General features: G+C 40.7%; 1 protein-coding gene across 1 annotated transcript in view; it reads left to right on the plus strand.

Moving 5' to 3' along the window:
• Window positions 1-21,371, plus strand: part of pcdh19 (protocadherin 19) — a 103,299-nt gene that overhangs the window by 66,566 nt on the left and 15,362 nt on the right. The window contains exons 2-3 of the mRNA XM_067996880.1: window positions 10,857-10,915; window positions 16,093-16,265. Of these exons, the coding sequence (XP_067852981.1) occupies window positions 10,857-10,915; window positions 16,093-16,265 (232 nt within the window). The remainder of the gene's footprint in view (window positions 1-10,856; window positions 10,916-16,092; window positions 16,266-21,371) is intronic.

Consider the following 21,371-nt stretch of genomic DNA (forward strand, 5'->3'; position numbering starts at 1 on the left):
GCACATGGACCTAGCTCCTTGCTCCAAAAGATTGAACACCCCTGGTGTAATTAACAATGAAAAAGACATTTTGCATGTTATGAGTGCAGTTTTGGTCATGTTCTTCTTTGTCCTGCAGTATAGAGTAGTATATAGTCATCATCATGGGATTCACAATGCCATCACATGCAATTTGGTTTGTGAAGAAGATAAAGTGAGAACTTTGTGCTGCTTAATAGGACTTGGCCTTGGGGGAGAGGTTTGGTTGATTTTGTTTCAAAGTTATTTTGTGGGTCAGCTCTGTGGCACCAGTGAGTTTCTTATTGTACTGCTGATGTTCCAGAAGGTTTAGGGGCAGTCGCGGCGAGGGAGTTGCCATGGTTACAGCTGTGCGCTCACTGATGGTAAGAGTGAGTGCACAGCTGTTTGATTTATTTTTAAACTGCCAGTGACTCATGGGAAAGTAGTTCTGGTCAGACTAATATCTCACGTACATCGACAAATTCTGTAATCCATGTACATGAAGTAAGAAACATGTCCTGGGCCTCATACGTTACCTAAAATGGATAATACATACCACAGTAAAAAAATATTGTGACAGCTTTATATGCAGCAAGAACTGAACGAAAATCCCCCAGTGTATTAAATCCTATCCTTAACTAAGGTTTGTGGAGGTATTGTGAGCGTGTACAAGACTGTAAAGTTCACACTCAGTTGTGTGTTGTGTTAGGGTTGCCAACCCTCCAGGATTGCCCTGGAGGCTCCAGGAATTAAAGACTAATCTCCAGGACACTGCTGCGAGCAACCCAGGAAAAAATCATAGGGGCATTAAAAAAATTGTTCTTTAAAAATTTTCTTTATACACTTTTATTTACTAGTTATAAAAATATTGGACATGGGAAAAAAGGCTGTTGACTGACAGTCAAGAATCATCCAATCGGGTAATAAAGAATCGATTCGCTTTCCAATTGGTGTGAGAAGGAGGTGCACAGCGAGTATGGTCATGTTGGGCAACCAATGGCCTGAGTGTGGGGGCAGGGTGTTTGGAGGCAGGAGATCATGTAATGATACTGCAGGAATATGTCCATAAAGAGTTGGCAACCCTAGTGTGTGTGTACGCACGATTGCCGCACATGCATATGGGGAGGAAATCAATGAGTGTGGGTCATTTATGTTCGATTCAGTGAACTGCATGAACTATAGAACAATTAATGTTTGGAAGACTGCAGCAATACCTCAGCATCAATCACAAAATACAAAAGAGATCACCGGATGGTTTTGCTATTGGTAGTGAAGTCAGAGGCACCTTCTTTACACTCATGTTAACAATTTCATTACAAATAGCCAATCTTCCTCCATCTCCAGATTTTCAGGCCTCAGTTTGAATTCAGCCCAACCCGATGGAAATAAAACCTCCATTCTGTCAGCCAGAAGTCTCCTAGACAAGAGACGTATGCCTGTTTTAACCCATTTTCTAAATTGGTGCAAGTCCACTTTGCAAAATTGTCCATAATTCCACACAACTTGATAATAAATCAGTAGTATGAATAACTATCCAAGAGGTACAAAATTGGGGATTAGAAATGCCACACTGGTGCAATGGGGTTGCTCCACTGAGGTAGAGTTTAAGGTGTGGGATGAGAGATAGGTTTTCTCTGTGCTCTAGAAATAGCAGAATCATAAATGTATTTATAACGAACAGGTTTACAGTTTTGCTTTATCTAGCATAAAAAGGAAATGTTGCCCTCTTATTGGGGCAGTGCATATGGTGCTTTACGTTTAATTTCTACTGTACCTTAGTTCGGAGTGCATGATGCCCACACTAGATGCTAAATGTTCCATTTGCAAGAACTGATATCCTCATATTAATGAGCACAAAATATTACACCCAAAATTAATTTTATTCACAAAACAAAAGATCTTTAAATTCATTCGTTCATTCTGAGTAATGTGAATTAAGATGTTTTTGGAATCCATTCCTTTTAATTCTGCTTTCTGACTTCCATTATTTAAGAAATGTATTGCATGAGGGAGAAGGTATGTGTGCTTTAAAAGCTGAAGATATCTCAATACTCAACGGGTTACAGTACGAGTGTGCATTTTTACATTGGATTATGTGAACACTTGATGAAAGTGATGTATTGGGTGAACTAGAGAGACAGGGAAATCAATGTTAGTGCAGTGGTTTATATATAAAAAGAAGATACTGTGTCGATATCAGTCAGAGGTTTTTGTGTATGTGTGAATGTGTCCTCCTGAGGGTGCCCCTTGGTCTGAAAGTAAAAGTCGTGAAACTTATTTTTTCTCCATTTGTTCACAGCGATAGCAATAAGCATTCGCAGCCAAGATATTGGGTAACTTTAGGGGCTCTCCATTCCGTGGCAACGCACCTCCATCTGAACTTCATAATTATGGGCTGCCCTGTACCTGCCATCTCCTAACGAGCAGCACAATTTCGAAGATCATGCCATGCTCCCACGATTTTGTTCTATTTTATTTTCTAATTTCTTTCAGCCTCCTCTCCTCAAGGCACTGCCTCATGCTTGGGTTCCCTGAGTGCTAGCAATCCTCCAATATCTCACCCAAGAGCCCATCTTCATTTATGGACCTTGACATTGAGTGTCAGTAGTCTATTTGATTGTGGGAAGGTGCATCACAATGAAGCCCAATCATGTCCTCACCTGTACTCCCATGCTTTTAAAGGGAACGCCAATCATTTTAATCAAATTATCTGGTTGATTTTCACACTCTAGACCCATATTTTACTTTCCATTATAGTGGTTCCAGAGCAATAAAGTTAATTTTAGAAACTGGCAAGAATTATGGGGCAAACGTTATTTTTTCCCCCCTCCTTGTGGTATGGTGTTTGCTGGTTTAATAGATAAATGAGTGTACAGGGGAGGGGAAAGACTCCTGTTTGACCTAGCTTTGTAATGTCATCACTAATAAATCACTGGCTAATTACTCACAAAATGGTCATTTCTGATATGGAGCTGGCCTGTGCTTGTAGAGATGGAGTAGATCTTTTTTTTTTAAGTGTCCTTAAAGTGTAATTCAAAAGCTAGCTTTTTGGTATGTTAATATGCAACATGAATAAAACCCACACTGCTTTACAAAAACACCGGCTGCCTTATTCGGCATGTACTAAAATTGGAACATTACAGAGAAGATTAGCTTGTTCTACTCAGCATGGCCATTGTATTCACTTTCCCATTCTTTAACTAGAGACGCAAAGCTAAAGATTAATGTTGGCAGTATCATAGATGAAAAGATGAAAGCTTATTTGTATAACATTTTACTGCACAGTATTTTAATGAAGGTATCAACCGCTTATTTCAAAATGTCTCCATTAAAATAGCGGAGAGAGGAGTATTATACGAGCAGTGTTCATTCATTAATATAGCCAGCAGCCAGTTCTAGTTTGTAGAGAGAATTTCCTCCGTTTAGATTGGCAGACTCTAATTAGGGAAGCAGAGGATTACAGAGCATGTCAGCCTTGGCTCAGTGGTAGCCCTCTCGCCTCTAAGTCAGAAGCTGGTGCGTTCAAGTCTCACTCCAGACTCTTGAGCATACGATCTAGGCTGACAATCCAGTGCAGTACTGAGTGAGTACTGCACTGTCGGAGGTGCCATCCTTTGGATGAGAGTCTGCCCTCTCAGGTGGATGTAAAAGATCCCACGGCATTATTCAAAGAAAAGCTAGGGAGTTGTTCCCAGTGTCCTGGCCAATATTTTTTACTCAACCAGCACCACTAAAACTGATTATCTGGCCATTATCACATTGTTGTTTGTGGGAGTTTGCTGTGTGCAAATTGGCTGCTGCATTATCTACATTACAACAGTGACTACACTTCAAAAGTGTACACTTCAAAAGTTAGATATAAAGAGTCTTGGGACATCATGAAAGGCGTTATATAAATGCAAGTCTTTCTTTCTTACAGGTGTGTTTTTAAAATCTGCTTTTTGAAGAGCTTTCCTGGCACAAGATTCTAAAATATTTTTTGAATAATACTAATAATGCTGAGGGAATATGAGGGGTTGAGGAAAGGAAGAAATAATAGCCAAGGAGATCGGGAAGTGAAGGAATGTTAAGAGAGACTGTGGATGAAGAGCAGGAAGCACACGAGAAGCCATTATAAATAAATAGTGAATAAAAATGCCCGGGCAAGCCTTCTTGTTCAAAGAATTACATTGCTGTTATTGGATTGGATTTTGGAGTACTTACAGCAAATCTAATGTTAATTTCAAGTAACACAGACCTTCGGAGCTGGACTGCTGAACTAGCACTAAATCATAGCGAGTTCAGTGCAGTCATGTTCTGTGGAAATCAATCCATCTCCAACTTGATTCAGAGTCCCAAAACTCATTTCACTTAACACCCTTATCAGCCATCATAGAAAGCAGGTCTCATCCAGGCTGGATTCAAACCTGAGTCTCAGAGGTACAAACATGAGTGCTTCAGAATAGCACAGTAATGCACTGTTCCCACCCCATCTCCAATGCGCACAGCGGAGCATACTCAGATATCAATAGGCAGGGGTTTGAATAAGTGCTTCTCAAGTCCCCCAAGAGGAACAAAGTATGGGAAATGAGGGCCAAGCTAAAACATACGTCCTTTCTCTAGAACTAGCCTCAGCATTTCATCTGAAACCCTGCTTACTGCAGGCAATTTTAGTGCAGTTTTTGTGCAGCGGTTAAATTAATAGTTTTTTTTAAAAATCCCTTTGATGGATGAGGACTAAGTCAAAATGTTAGATTCTCAATGTAGGAGCCACTCAGCATTTTATTTGGAGTACCATCAGTACAATTTCTTATTTATAAAAAATAGTCCTAGTTCAATCGTACTATCTTCTGGAAGAAATTTGAAGACCTTACAGGACAGACTGTATTTGCGATACCAGATGATTTTATTATGGTCTGAGAATGAATAGGCTCCTTAGTAAAGCATGTGCAAATAACACTGGAGTTTTTTAAAGGGAAACTATGGGTGAATAAGGATTACAAAAAAAAACATTATTTAAAATGAAAAATAAAACTGTGGTGCATAGTGCATCAGTTTAGAGCCTCCTTTAAAAAGCAGCTATAAAGAATTATGATTGATCATGTTTTTGTTCAAAGTGAACGCTGCTATCATCAGGAGACCTGGGACCAGGGAGGAATCAGATATTGAATCCACCTATGTGTGGGAAGTGAATCGACAAACAGTCAAAGTGATGAGATTGAAGCATGCCAGGCTAATGACTGTCCTGTAAAACCAGCTCCCGCACGCTGTCAGGTTCAGTAACTCTCCTGTCCCTATTCACCTGGCGAGGTGATCAAGGCCAGTAATTGTACGGTTTTCGTGGAACAAAGAAAGGAATCATGGAATTCGATCCCCAAAACACCTCTAAAATTCCAAGAGCCCAATGTAATAAAAATAAGAATTTGAACTCTCTCAGTTACTGTAAATCAATAGCCTTGATTGTTACTAATTTTTTTCTCCATAATTCTTTGATTCTTTTTTAAAATTGCTCGTGACACAATCTTCAGATCACAAAAAGAACACTTACCAGAGCACAGAGTTTTAATTCTCAATTCAATTTATAGTTAACAACTTGAGTTCAATAAGACTGAACAAAACTGTTAACTGTATTGTACAATATTGGTTTGATATGAACGATTTCTAGTATATTTTTGCAGGGGTTATCTTGCAGAAAATGAATATGCTTTGAACTTTTGACAGGCTTTCAGTTTTCTAAAGGTTAATCAAGTGGCATCAGCAACATTTCAGATGCAGACGCTACCAGATACCGCAGCTTGAATCCTGGAAAACACAAGGCCTGGCAGACATTTTGTTACGAATTATCTCAACCATGACATGGTGCCCAGGGTATTTTAAATACTGTTCAGTGGTCACCAGGTCAGAGGATGTCTGTGACCTGGCACAGCAGGCAATGGCAGATTGATTAATGTAAAACATGAAGAAAAATGGTGTTTTGAGAGCTGAATTGCTTGAACATCTTGCTCTAGAGACTCCAGCAATTACAGCGGTCAATAGACTTTGTATTGTGAGCATAAATCACTTTGGTGGAGCCATTTCTTATTTTAAATAAGTAATTATTATATTGCGTAGGGTATGGCACAGCCTGTGCTGAGTTTAGTGCCATTGGGCAGAGTGACACAGCTTCAGTTTCCCATTCCATTCAGCTCCTGATCTGAGCCGCACTGCATGGCTGTGGTAGTTCCCTTGGGGTGGGGGTAAGAGGGGTGAAAATCAGCCAGAGATATTCGGCCTTGGTGATGCTTTGCCCTTCCTAGTGGGCAGCCACATTGAGCATTGGCAGAAATTATTTTTTTCATTCTTGGACTGTGGGCACCGCTGGCAAGGATGGCATTTATTGCCCATCCCTATACTGTTGCATTGCTTGCCAAGCCACTTTAGAGAGCAATTTAAGAGTCAACCACATCCCGTGACCATTAGTGTGGGACTGGACTTATATATAGGCCAGTCCGGCAGGCTTCCTTCCCTAAAGGAGATTAGTGAACCAGTTGGCTTTTTATGACAATCTTCACTCTTACTGATTTTAATTTCCAGAATTTAAAAAAAATTCTCCAACTACCATGGGATTTGAACTCACGTTCTCTGGATTATTAGTCCAGGCGTCTGGATCACTAGTCCAGTAATATAGCTGCTACACTACTATACCCAGTCTATGAACAGGTCTCATGCCAACTATTCCATCAGCAACAGACATTAATCAAACTGGACATAAATTACATCTTATTGTTACGCTGAGCTGTTTACCAAATAAACAGTGCTTGTAGCAACCAGACATTTTAAATGTACCAGTGGGGGTTTGGAAAGGAATTGCTGATGATACCTGCACAGACTGCATGAGTGTGTCATTCTGTACAGAGACAGTGATGTGCAACTATTTAACTGGAGTGCTGATTTTTAAATGGAATCTACCATGTGCATCTCAGTGTGAGACTATATTTTAACAAAAGGCAGTCCAAGCAGAGTTACAAGTTTGTTGGGACCACAGATTTGTTTAACTTGGAATGATACATTGCTGCGCATAATCTACATATTAGCTTTTATAAATGTACAGATTTCTGACAATGAGTTGTGAGTAATATGTTTTCATGCTTGTAGTGAAGGAATTCTGATTTTGTTACTTTTGGGGATTATTTTCGAAGAAGGTTTGAGATATCTAGGTTTATTTGAGCATTTCATCATCTGCATGATCTTTGGGACAGATTATGTTCCTGCACCTTTTTTGTTGGAAAAATTGAATGCAGAAGAGTGACGAATAGTGCATCTGACATCCTATCAAAAACATCTTCTGAAAACATGGTTTTTGCGCTAATATTGTCGCTCAGCTCCTAAGGCTGCGCCCATGGTATAAAGAATGTACTCATTCAATTGTTCCTGTGTTTTATGAAAAGCCAGAACGCCATAAAGATTTCAACTAGGAGATAATGTCGTGGCTGGGTTGATAACCCAAGGGGGCACAAAATTGATGGTGGGTCACACCCATAACATTAAACTATCTTCTCTCTAAGATACTGATCAAACTGCTGGGCATTTGCAGCATTTTCTTTTTTGTTTCATGTCTTTCATTTTAATTTTAAAGATCCAAGCATCACACAAAGATATATATTTATGAATTTATAGGAACTGCTAGAGCAATTCATTTGAGAGTTCAATTAGAGACTGAAGGTCTGGTGGTAATGGAACATCTCCGCTAGACCTTGCTGCCTTATTTAAACACCCTTATTCCAGTCAACACTCTCTAAACCTTAAGAGAATAGATTCCAGAAATTACTTACAACCTAAAACACTCCAGTGTGTCCTTGTGCGCAGCAGCTCACAATATTCCCGTGTCTTACCCTCTTTTTTTAAAATCTTAATTGCGTTTAAAATATGTGCTCTTAATCTAGCCTTTTTTAAAAATACGATACCACATATGGTTTTATAGGCTAAGTGCTGCAATTCATAATGCTGGATTTATAAAGTGCAGAACTGAAGGCACCTGCCATGAATCTCAAGTGTGGCTTTGCGACAGTAATTACTATAGGAAGGTAACAGCTGAAGTGAATTTTATACTGGCTGGACTCCCTTGGCTATAGCAGAGTAACATGTTGTACCATGCGAGGATGGTATTTTGCTAAAAGTGACATTATATTTTTATAAAGGTTACTTGTAACAAGCACTGTTAAAGCATAAATTTCTCAGTATGCCAGGGTAGCCTCTGTAGATTTGACTTTGATGATATTTTATTCACTTTTGCACTCTTGATTGTTTTGCTCGTATTTATCGTTCGTAGAGTTAATATGGTGAGACGTTGAGGTTGGAACTAACTCCCGATCCTTCCAACTTCTACGGTTTCTTTTTATAAAATGGACAGACTTGCACCAGCTCAACAGGCTGGGGCTCTTTTCTCTAGAAAAGAGAAGGCTGAGGGGTGATCTGATAGAGATCTTTAAAATTATGAAGTGGTTCGATAGGGTAGCCGTAGAGAAGATGTTTCCACTTGTCAGGGTGTCCAAAACTAGGGGCCATAAGTATAAGATAGTCACTAATAAATCTAATAAGGAATGCAGGAGAAACTTCTTTATTCAGAGTGGTTAGAATGTGGAACTTGCTACCACATAGAGCAGTTGAGGTGATTAGCATTGATGCATTTAAGGGGAAGCTGGATAAAGAACATGAGGGAGAAAGGAATAGAAGGATATCTTGATAGGGTTAGATGAAGTAGGATGGGCGGAGGCTCGTGTGAAGCATAAACACTGGCATGGACCTATTGGCCGAAAGTCCTGTTTCTATGCTGTAAATACTGTTTAAAACTAGTTCGAAAGCCACTTGTTTATTGCTCTCCAGCATAACATAAATAGGGCTGTTCAGTGTCGATGTGCTCTTTGTAATCTGACAGTTTTAGTTTACTTGAATGCAGCCAAGTTACTAAATCCATTGAGGTACAATTCGAAAAAGAGAGAATCGTGTCAGAAATGTATAATACTGGCTTCAGGTTATGAAAGTAACCTTTTGCACGTAATAATTTTCCTCCACTCATTTTAACCAGCATTGGTCAGTCCCAATCCTCAAGACAACATTCGTAACACCATTATTCTCCAGAGCAGTTACTTTCCCTATTGTAGAATAGTTGGATTTTACTGTAGAAACTGCCACATTATTTCACTATCCGAAATTGTAATTTTATTAAAAGATAGTATTTCACAAAACAAAACTGGTAGTTCAGCCTCATTAACAAAGATCATCATTATGTGTAAAATTAACACAGGTCATTAAAGGACATACCTCGTAAACAGGGCACGTTAAAGATGATACTCAGGTGACAAGGCCACCTTTGGGGGGAACCAGTAGAAAAAAGAGCAAGAGGAAAAAGTGAGGATATACAGAGCAGAGAGGAGAATAATTATAGGTTAGGTAAGAAGACTATTTCATGGTCTGAAGTAGAATGAATAATGAGATCCTTAAGGAGATAAAGGAGGCAAGGTAGAGGATAGCAGTAAACAGAGGAAGCAAGGATTGCTGTAAACTAGACAGAGGCAGTAATGAACAAAGAAAAATGGCAGGCTGAGTGAGAAAAATTGGCATAGTGGGGGGAAGGTTGCGAAGAGGAGGATGAGGGGACAGATAGAGGGGTCTCTGGAAACACAAAAGGTACTGGACATACATAAGAGGTAATGAAGTCATTTGCCGCCATAGAAATCTTGAAGAGCACCATGGATTGAAAGATTATGGGAATCACTGCAGGGTGAAGTAAACTGGCACACAATGAGCTTGAAACATTTATTCTATTTTTCTTCTGTTATTTTCCACTTCTCTCCTGAATATGTTGAGGTTTGCTGGGATAGAGTTCCACAGATTCCATTAGCCCCCCCGGTACCTCACCCTCCATATATGAATCTAAACAGCGAGTGATGGGTTGGGATATCACAGCCATGCTGGATGCTGCCTTCACCTTACATCCACACAAACGAACTTTCCCGCATGGTCACTAGACATGGTCAGGAGCATGAACCCTGGCTGATATTTCTTCACTCCTCCATAATCTAGGGGACAGTGAAGCCAAAAGTAACACCCAGGTTGCAGCTTCGGTTGAGGTCATTAACTCAGCAGGCCAGGGATCAAACCTGGAACCTTCATGGTCTGCCTAACCACATGGCGCATTTATCCACTGAACCAGGAGGGAATTCTTTTCCCCCTTTTCCACCTCCGAGATCTTAGTTTTCACATCCAAAGTGTTTCCAGAATCTGCCTGTAAAATACCTACTAATTTCTCCAAAAGGAAAAAGATGGACTTCTCGTAATTAGAAAACAAAAAAGAAAATAATACAGATACTGGAAATCTGAAATAAAAAAGCAGAAAATGCCAGAAACACTCAGCAGGTCAGGCAGCATCTGTGGAGAGAGGAAGGTAGGGTTAATGTTTCAGGTCGATGACCTTTCGCCAGAACCCGGGTTTTATTTTCTATTTATAAAACCCTATTTTGAAGTGCATTTTCCTTTATTTCACTTGTACCTGTGTGACGTGGATTGAAGTTGTTTTGTTGTCACAACAAGCGACTTTGTAAAGAACTCTGGTCACAACCACCATTGCAAACTTGTTTCCCTACAGTGGAGATGAATGACGAGGCTGCAGATCTCAATTAGTTTATCTGGAAGAATGATATTTCACTGGCATTCGATTGAAGATGAACTGAAATGATTAAGCTCTAGATAGCTTTTATCTGTGGAGCCTCCTAAAGCAAAGGAAAAGGAAGTATTTTTTTGGATGCTAAAGACCAAATTGTACTGCTGATTACTAAGCCATGCCAGTCCAGAATGCTGTGATCTTTATTTTCACGCATCTCTCTATTTTTTATCTTTAGTCAGAAAATTACTCCAACGAATCAAGCTACGTAAACAGCAGACAGCACCTTATCAAAAGGTAAGTCACGCTTCCCTTATACAGTATTAAACATTGCGAGTGTGTTCCCATAATGAAGCCATCTGCCAATTGTTTTTGGTGTCTCTCTCATTATTGTTAAGAGACCTTTAGGACTGAGATGAGGAAATATTTCTTCACTCAGAGGGTTGTGAATCTTTGGAATTCTCTACCTCAGAGGGCTGTGGATGCTCAGTCATTGAGTATATTCAAGACTGAGATCAATGGATATTTGGACACTAAGGGAATCAAGTGATATGGGCGGGAAAGTGGAGTTGAGGTAGAAGATCAGTCATGATCTTATTGAATGGCGGAGCACGCTCGAGGGGCCTTATGGCCTGGTCCTGCTCTTGTTTCTTATGTTCTTATGTTCACTATAATCCTGACTTTGCATAATTTGATCGCATCCTTCTCTCATTTAAAGCTGCTTCAAAACACTGGTCAGTTTTTCCCAGTAACACTCTCGTCGTTTCATGCAGAAGAAATCACCTCAGTGTTGAATTTTATTCACAGTTCTAACCGCCCAGAAGCATCTATTAGCAACAAAAAAAAAGGTTTTACTGAAAAAGAATCTCAGATCCGCTGCGGCCTGTCGATCACAGTGACACCTAGCCATGAAGCAGTGTGTAAAGAAAGGGATTTTGAGGACGGCAGCAACAAGCACGATGAGACAAGGTGCACTGAAAGGAAGCAATTAGAAAACTCTCCACCAACCTCCAGTGGAGCTTAATAGGAGAAAGTCTGGTGAGATCAGCAGGGAAAATTGCAAGTGGGTTACTTGGAATTAAATCAGATGGTGGCAGACAGAATAACAGCTTCCAAGTGCAGAGTCATGCAGACTTGAGTTGGAAATAGGTCGGCTTAAGATCTTCTCAGATTTAAAAAAAATAATTTTACAGCTATTTTCTGCCTCAATTCCTATTACCCACCACGTCCCGCGCTGATTTGCTCATGTACAGAGCCAATCTGCTTGACCAAATCTCTGCTGCCATGCAGCTGGTCGCTCAAAGTTGCAAGAGAGCATTACCGGGCGCCTTGTCCTCTGGGCTTCTCTCTTCCTCCTTGTTGGCAGAAGAAGCGCTGCTTCCTCACCAAGGGGACCCCGGGATTTGCAACTCGCTGCGAGGAAAATCATGGATGTCAAATTGCATTCTGCCATTCCATAGCACAGGCACTGTACCACATGCCCCACCTTGACCCAGGTGCATTTGCAAATGTTTAGTCTTTAAAATGAAATCAAATGGGAACAGGTCAGAGTTGGGAAAAGGGGGACGCTTACACTCCAACTCCATAGAATTCATCGTCAGATGTAAGCAGACATGACAGGAACTGACTTGTTATATGTCTTCAGCTTTTATTCTCTAACTTTAAAACATTTGTGAAAAAAACATTATGGGGCTTAGCAGCTTTGAACTGCTATTAAAAGTCCTTTTTTAATAAAACAAAGAGTCAATTTTTAAAAAAAAAAGTTTTTCCCTTCCCTATCTTGGGTCCCCTTAGGCCGTGAAAGGGCACTCAGCAGCGTTCGATCAGGCCTCTCCCAGTACTGCTTTGTAACGAGCCACAGCTGCAAGAGAGCAGGGGTGGCGCTTCTCCCCTGTGGGATAGTGCCAAGTCTCGGCTCAGCATTTCCACCTGATGACATTGATATGGTCTGCAGCGAACTGAAAGACGAGTTGCAAGGCTGAATCCACAACCTTTGCACTCTTGTGAGGCAATACATACGCCAGTGGCTCTTTATTGTACTGATTCATGCTCCATTACTGCATCACGGCCTGGAGCACATTTCATTCTAACACTAACTACTGACTTGGATTTGGAATATGTTCAGGTGAAAGTAATGAGCATTAGTGGTGAGATCAGGGGAGGAGGATTTGTGTTTCTGTGCCTGGACTTCATGTCAACAGATGGTCTTTTGGGAGCGGGGTGATAGGGCTTTTCACCAATTAAGATGTGTCCAAACTGGAAACACAGAGAATCTTCTCTCTGAGTGAAGCAAACCTAATCAGATCTGAAGACACGGAAATCAGTTCCTATCCTTCCACTTAAAGGACATTTGTCCAAGATAAATTGTGGGCCTTTGCAACTTTAAATTGGTTTCATAGTTACAGTTAATGAAAACATATGACCACTGTCCACAGTGCTGGACTGTAATAATCCTCTTCAATTGTAATAAATAATTAAAAAGGTAGATGATAAACCACCTGTAGATGTTATCTTTTCACTCTTTCCTCATGTTTATCTACTGTACATAGAAAAATACCTAAATAATAAATGCAAGTAAATCTGCAGAGAGAGGGAGAGATGGGCTGCACTCTACAGAGATGCAAGTTTTAGAGTAGAACTATCCCACTGTCATTTTAAACAGAGTAGCATCAGAAATAAACTGTACTACTCTCCTCCGCTCCTTCATCCTTTTGAGAAATCATTTGTTCAGTAGTTTCATTAAAAGATATAAATTTATATGGTGGCTCGGTATCATGTAATTACCCGTAAAAGCATTTCATATTCAACAATTCTAGAGAGTTCTGCCAGCTTTTTTGAAATGTTTTTTCCCCTTCTCCAATTTTCTCCTCTTTCTTTCAGCTCATTGTTGTAGTGATTCTTGCTCCATTTGGTGTGACAGACCTTTGGTATCTCACCATTCCTAATAAGCGAGTCCAGAGAGTGAGCTGTTTAACCATGTAGCCTCACAGCACAACTTTATTCTCACCTGTTGTCCACATTCACACCTACCTGACGTCGCTGGATAGCAATCAGAAAATGGGAATGCCGAATAAACTTTCTCCTCCCTAGACCATGGTCACTGAAGCCAATTGTACTCCCCCATTTGCTGACTCAACTGAGATCGGGCAACTTGGAACAGAGCTAGAGTTAAAGCTTGTACTTAATGGTGTATATGGCTCAGTATATGGCTCAGTACCACAGTAGGGGTTACATTTACCATTGAGCCATCAGGGGAGCATGAACTCCTTCCTCCTGCCCCAAACCTCCCCCATCCCCTGAACCAGGAGATTCTTTATATTAAGTGATGCATGAAAATAAAATAATAATTACATTATTTCTACTTTATTTTCTTAAAAGAGGGAGCAAATTCACTGTTTTCTAGCATTTTGTTGCTGCAGGTGTTTTTTTTGTTGAATACATTTGGGGGAACCTTTGAACTAGGGAATGTCAATTACAGCTTAAACTCGGTATCGTTTCTCTGCAGAATGGCTGGGTAAATTTTTAATGTTGCACACTGTAAAGCAGCATAGAAACACACAGCGCCCGAGAACATGACTGAATTCAGAATGTTCTCTGAATGAACTAAAAAAAAAGCTGTAATGAGTCATATTATTTATTTCAGTGCCAGAATCCTCCCTGAGCACTTTGAGAGCAAGATGTCATTGCTAGTCATCTGGGATGTTTTCTGAATCTCTTTTGTCAAATATAATTAACCTTCTGCTTTCTCAGGCAGCTGTAATTTTTTTTAAAAATGGGTCGGTAGGTAGGACTAGGAAAACCTCGGGCGATCTCTCTCCAACTCTCTGCTGTGCTTGGTCACTTACACACACACACAAACCATGAAGGATCCTGTTTCTACAGCAACAAATCTCATCTCAACATTCTAAATTACAACAGCGAGGAAATGAAATACAATTTTTGAGCTGGTAACTTCACTACAAACAGCATTAAAAGTGTTCCCACATTCTCAGTGCTCCTGGTGTGGGCCACCACAGTCCATCATGTTTCATCGAGCATCGAGCTGGATGCATCTTGGACACGTACACCTTTCAACTTCAAGGGGGGGGGGGGTTGTAAAACTGGTGGTATAGGATCAGTTGGCCATAACACACCCCGCCCGCCCAACTTTCCTTTCCAGTGACTTCAATTGGAAAGAAAATGAGGCAGGATGTATGACGGGCGGTCCATCCGATAATGCTAGTTTCACATCCTCGCCGGAAAGTTTCATCCCCGTCTTGGGAGACCGACCGTCATGTGCTGCTGTTGTATTTGTCATTGGGTGCCATCCTCAGTCCGCCCGTTAGGAGTGCAAACACGCAGGACTGACTCCACGCTGAGCTTGTAGCAACAGGAGGCATTGATCCAGCAGCGAATTCATAGACTCGCGTATTTCACATAGGGCAGAACTTCCAATGTTGGCGAGGGTGTAAAACAGGTGATCGCGGATCGGCAGCTCATTATAGACCCCGCCTGAATCCTCTGTCGATTTGAAGTCAGTGGAAAGGAAACTCAGACGCAGTCTATACCGAGCGGCTGATCCGTTACTGCCCGTTTTACAACCACACCAATGTGGAAAGTTCTGCCCATACCCTCAAAGTTCAAATTTCACTGTGCTTCATAGTCACACTCCCATTGAGACTTTGATAAATCTCGGTGAGGAAAGAGTGGAGGCACATAACAAGGCACAGAATACCATTTGAAGCATTAAAAATTGCAGTACAAGTCGTAATAACCTGTAGATGGGGAAAAATATCATTGCCTCCCCCTTATTTTCTGGATCAGTCCCTCATTGTAGACTCGGTGTAAAAAGCACCTTGTAATATATTTATTTTAAGTAATAGAATAAATATAGTTCTGCTATTAAGAAAACAGCACAACGATGTGCCCTTGCATTGCTTTCCAATCCGGAAGTATCCCTTTTCAAGGGTCTTTTACAAACGAACTAACCTGAAAATAAAGTAAATTATCTCCCATTTGATTTTTGAAAAAATTTGCCAGTCACTTTCCCATTCAAACGTAATCCATATCCTGCAGCAGCAATCCAGCGACAATGGATTTCTTTTCAAACCCCAGCTCAGGCACACAAGAGGTCACCCGTTGGCCAATTCTGAGAACACAGAATTGAGCTGAAATTGACAAGAAGGCCGTAGGAATAAAGATAGGGCAGTTTTAACACAAATCATTTGCCAGAGCGAGAAAGAGAGGGACTGAAAACATATAACTAAATTTGCCTTACTTAGCAACATGAACCCTTTATGGCGGTGGGGGGGGGGGAGAGAAATATGACCTCTTGACTTTGATATATTTTGACACAGAATGTAACATTTGGCAATATATTTTTGATGGACTTCAATGTGAGGCAATATGTATTGCAATATGTTTCTTTTCCATAAGGAGAGCATTATCTGATACTGCTAGGCATGACAATAAATCAGTATTGCTTCACACTCCAGTAGTTCTACATTCAAGGACCTGGAAAGAAACAGTCTCAAGGACAGCGGACACGAAGAAAGTGACCAAACTGACAGTGAACACGATGCTCACCGGGGCCTGTATTGTGACACAGCTATCAATGAAATGTTGAATACAACTCTCAATTCCACCGGCTCTCAGGTACCTGAACAAGGTAAGAGGTTTAAAGTAACGCTACCGAGGTCTCAATGAAGAATTGGGTGGTTGCAATGAATTTCACCTTTGTAATCTTCCATTTCAAGAACAATTCCAAACTTTGAGGAACGGGCACAATCACCAGTCATGATGTGGGCTGATATTTGCTAGTTTACTCCGATTAATTCACAGTCATTTCTTGCTTGAAAAAATATTGAATTATGCATTAGTTCAAATGAAATAAAACATCACAGGTGGTGTTTTTTGCACTATTTTAATTTGAATTAACAGATGATTCAAATTAAGTAACTTTGAATTTAGACTCACTTCGTTGGGGTAATTTGTGGAAATTGCATCAGATTCTTCACCAAATTCAAATTAACCACCCCATTGCAAATCTTTTAAAATATGTTTGTACATTAAATCTTGTAAAACAGATAATAAATTTATTTGGATTTTTTTTTAACTGGTAGTTTTCAAATCTTATAGGATTTCTATCATGTTTTTGTTTAAAGAGGCACAGTCTTCACGAGAACATTTTTGGCTTTTCCCTCTCCCCAATCAACTCAGAGGATATATGTTTCATTTTGTCACAGTACTTCATGGCATTTTAACAGTATTTGCACCATCGGACCAATGGTGTTGCGTTTGCCAAACATTTTTTTCCTGAAAACCGTGCCTTTAGTTGTTTTTTAATTTGTTCTCGGGATGAGGATGACACCAGCAAGGCTGCATTTATTGCCCATCCCTCGTTGCCACAGAGAGGGTGGTGTTAGGCCTTCTCCTTGAACTGCTACAGTTCTTGTGGAGACAGTGCTCCCCCAATGGTGTCAGGAATGGACTTCCAGGACATTGACCCAGCGAAAAGGGAATAGTAATTTATGTCCAAGTCAGGATGGTGTGTGATGAAGTACCTTAGTTTTGTTAATATGAGCTGGTAATTCATAAGCTGTCTTATTTTGAGAGACAGAGATGTACAAGTGCATTGTAGAAAATTAAGCTGAATGTTACAGGGGAGGAAAGAAGTGAACGGATTGTGATTCTCCATTTTGTGTTAAATCCCAGCACTGAGCAGACGGTGCGAATTCTTGCCCCCGGGTTGTTTGTGATACATTATCATCTGATGCATGGGTTGAAGGCTGTGCTTTTCCACACTGCATAAGTAGAGTTATATTAAAAAAGCAATGATCCCAGCTATCTCAGTGGAAAAGAGAAGAACTAAGCTGCCTAAAATCTTATGCAGACTTGTAGCGAATGTCATCACTGCACTATTCCATGCTGGAACAGATGAGACCCCACTTCCCATTGATAGGATCAGTGTTATAGTTGACACGCCCATGGCAGTTGAAAAGTTGCTTATAGAGACTTTGCAACTATTGAATATCAATCCGCATCCTGTAAAATTGCCGCTCACTAGTGACAGGCCAGGTGTAAATGTATCATTTTAGAAAATGTACGAGTCTAACACTTTAGGAAGGATGTCAAGGCCTTGGAGAGGGTGCAGAGGAGATTTACTAGAATGGTATCAGGGATGAGGGACTTCAGTTATGTGGAGACATTAGAATGGGCACCTGGTTGTTCTTCGAGCCGGCGTGGACACGATGGGCCGAATGGCCCCCTTCTGTGCTGTATCTTTTCTATGGTTCTATTAGAGAAGTCTGGATTGTTCTCCTTAGAGCAGAGAAGGCTAAGGGGCGATTTAGTAAAGGTGTTCAAAATTATGAGGGGTTTAATAGAGTAAATAAGGAGAAATTGTTTCCATTGATGGGTTGGCTGGTAACCAGAGGACACAGATTCAAGATAATTGGCAAAAGAAACAGACGGGAGTTGAGGAAAATTTTTTTTACGCAGCGAGTTTTAATGATCTGGAATGTACTGCCTGAAAGGATGGTAGAAGCAGATTCAATAGTAGCTTTCAAAAGGGAATTGGATATATACTTGAAAAGGAAACATTTTCAGGGCCATGGGGAAAGAGCAGGAGAGAGGGACTAATTGGAAAACTCTTTCAAAGAGGCGGCACAGACACAATGGGCTGAATGGTCTCCTTCTATGCAATAAGATTCTATGATATGGTTGATGACTGATAGCCTGCTTCTATTATTGGTCCCCAATATGAGCTGTGGGTCCCTGTAAATATGGCTGTAATTGAAAGCTGCCACATCTGACATCAGGTAAAGCTTCCTGCAGATCAGGTTCTCAAGTTCACCATAAATTCCCAGCATTCAGCCAGGACACCAGCTCTGTGTACAAAAAAAAGTCGTCTATATATTAAATACTTAATTAAAATAGAAAAGGTAACTTTTGCAGAGTGCTTTCAGAAAACTAGATATTTCCCTCCCATCTTGATCCTGTTGAAAAATATGTTCTTCTACTTCATCGCAGTGGTATTTCTCTCCCTATGACAAATTGCCATTTTAAGTTCCATCGTGTAGCAAAGAGCCATTTAGCGTATGTCAGGATCGGACCATCAGTGAATGGTTCCAATGAAATTCCCGCAGGTCAACATATTGGATGTCCATTTGGAAGTGTCCAAACTAAGAGATTGCAATTAAAAAAAACATTCTCCATCTGAAGGCACAATAAGGAGCAGCTCAGGGGCATGGAGCCCAATTATAGCTCTCTTAGCATCATCTCAATTGAGATCAGCAATTTCACCATCAACGGGTAGATCACGCCTGGGATTGCCTGGTGTCATTGACTGAGTCATTGAGGAATATTTATAAAAGATGTAACTGATAATAGAGGCATTTTCAAGCAAACATCTGAAAGAAGTTGCCCATGAGGTATAACACCTCCTTCAGCAACCTCTCAGCTAGCAGTAAACACCAACGCTATCTTCAGAAGTGGCTTTAGCGCCATACTGACAAAATGACATTCCCAAGGCTGGTTCAGCTCACTCTCCTGAGCAGCAAAAAAAATACTCACTGAAAAACATCACAATTATGAGAAAATAGAAAATGTCGCAGCTACAGATGAGATTTGATACATATCTCCGGGATAAATATAACAGGTTTGACTGGACAAACCCCCAGGTGATAAAACCATTAGAGGGTTGTGGCCAACCTCACAAGTGCTGTAGTGGCCATGATATACACTTCACAAAACAGAGAGGGGAGATAACGTCTGGGCCAGGAATTGAAGCTAACCTAAACTGTGGTAGGTCAGTTGGGCCAGTCCATGTGAATACCAAGTGAATTGCAATTAAATCCGGCTTGAATTTTCTGTAACATGGGGGGGGGGGGGGTGGGGGGAAGGAATTTTCCATTTGACAAAGGCTCCCAACCTAAACAACAACAACAACAACAACTTGCATTTATATAGTGCCTTTAACATAGTAAAACGTTCAAAGGCACTTCACAGGAACCTAATCAGACAAAAAATAATTGACACCGAGCCAAAGAAGGAGACATTAGGACAGGTGACCAGAAGCTTGGTCAAAGAGACAGGTTTTAAGGAATGCCTTAAAGAAAGAGAGGGAGTTGGAGAGGCAGAGAGGTTTAGGGAGGGAATTCCGGAGCTTAGGGCCTAGGCAGCTGAAGGCACGGCCGCAAATGGTGAGGCAAAGAAAGTGGGGAATGCACAAGAGGTCAGAGTTGGAGGAACGGAGAGTTCTCGGAAGCAACAGAACTTGGAACTGATCCAGGTTTCCTCTTGAACTATTGATTCTGATAGTGATTTTGTGGTTCAGGTCTGGCCTCAGGTTCAGCAGCCTCGGGACGAGTTCAGATTGAATCAAATATCTGCACCGAGGTTGCTTCTCTCAATCCTGATTAGCACTGTACTATCGTGGTAGAGTTGTGTGTTGGACAAAAAAAAACAAACAAAACGCTTTTGAGATTGCCCAGTTTCTACACATTACCAGTCATAACTAATGGGAAACTATGTACAGCCTGTGGCAGTGTTTTACCTGTCAGCGTGCCACTGAAGACTACGAGTAATGACTCTCGAAGAGGCATGCTGCGACTGCATCAGCCTAAATGTGCCAGATGTCTGACATTAATCTAACATGTGGTATTTCATAGCACGTTGCTCGCTGCAAAATATAAAAAAGATTTTACTTTCTGTATAAGAACGCAGTTATTGTCATGATAGTTTTATCAGTCAGTTTATTGCACCTTTATGCCCATGAGTTCTATTACAGAGACAAGCAATCAAGCATGTCGTCAATATAGGCGATGAACAATTTTGCACCTGCAGAGAGAAGAGAGCAGGCCATTGAGAATGGAAAAACTGAGGGTTTCAGATAGACCTGTGCCTGCAGCTGCATGGGGCAGTATCGTCATTCAGTTGAAAGCAACATAGTGATTAGGCCTCAATTTGTTCACCGGTTTTGGCCACTAAAGTTTTTAGATGCTGCTTTTTTTCCCCTCCATTTTTAAGACAGTGGGGTTGATTTTAACTGTTCCCGCAGCGGGTTGACTGCCCATTTTTACACCCTGCCCGATTGAAGTGACTGGAAAGGAAAACCGGGCAGGGTGTAAAACAGGCAACCAGTCTGCTGGCCCCCAGCTGGAACAGTTAAAAACGATCCCTTTGACCCTTGAACCCAAGTGCTCCATTGTAAGACTGTTGACATTGAAACTCATACAAGAAAGCCATGGGTGTGTTTCAGTTTTTGAGTAAATCTGTATATGCTTAAGCAAAACTTTCTGCTATGGTTTGCCACCAAAAATGTGGTTTAGTTCCTATGGCTGGCCACCAAAATTTCATTCTACCCTAATGCTTTCACTTGGGAGCCATTGTTTGAAAGTTTAAACTCATATTGTTCTAGTTCTCCCCAAAAAATACTATCAGTAAAAAGTACAAAAATGACATCTATGTGGAATCTTCAAATATAGGAATACAAGAAAAATCAGGACCGAGAAAAGGCCACTTAGCCCTTTAAAGCTTGTCACTTTATTACCGCTGACTACCCTATCTTAGCATCCAACTGTATTTTGAACACTCCCAATGTTTGTCTCCGCTGTCCTATCTCAAAGATTGTTCCAAGCACTTATTACTGAGTAAAGAAGTTCTTCCTGATATTTGTTTGACTAATTTCCATTTATATCCTCTGGTCTTACTTTAAAATAATATTCTGGTTTTACCTTATCTGTGCCATTTGTTATATGTCTTTGAGACTCCC

Source organism: Heptranchias perlo, chromosome 15 (genome assembly GCF_035084215.1).
Source record: "Heptranchias perlo isolate sHepPer1 chromosome 15, sHepPer1.hap1, whole genome shotgun sequence".
NCBI classification, from domain to species: Eukaryota; Metazoa; Chordata; class Chondrichthyes; order Hexanchiformes; family Hexanchidae; genus Heptranchias; species Heptranchias perlo.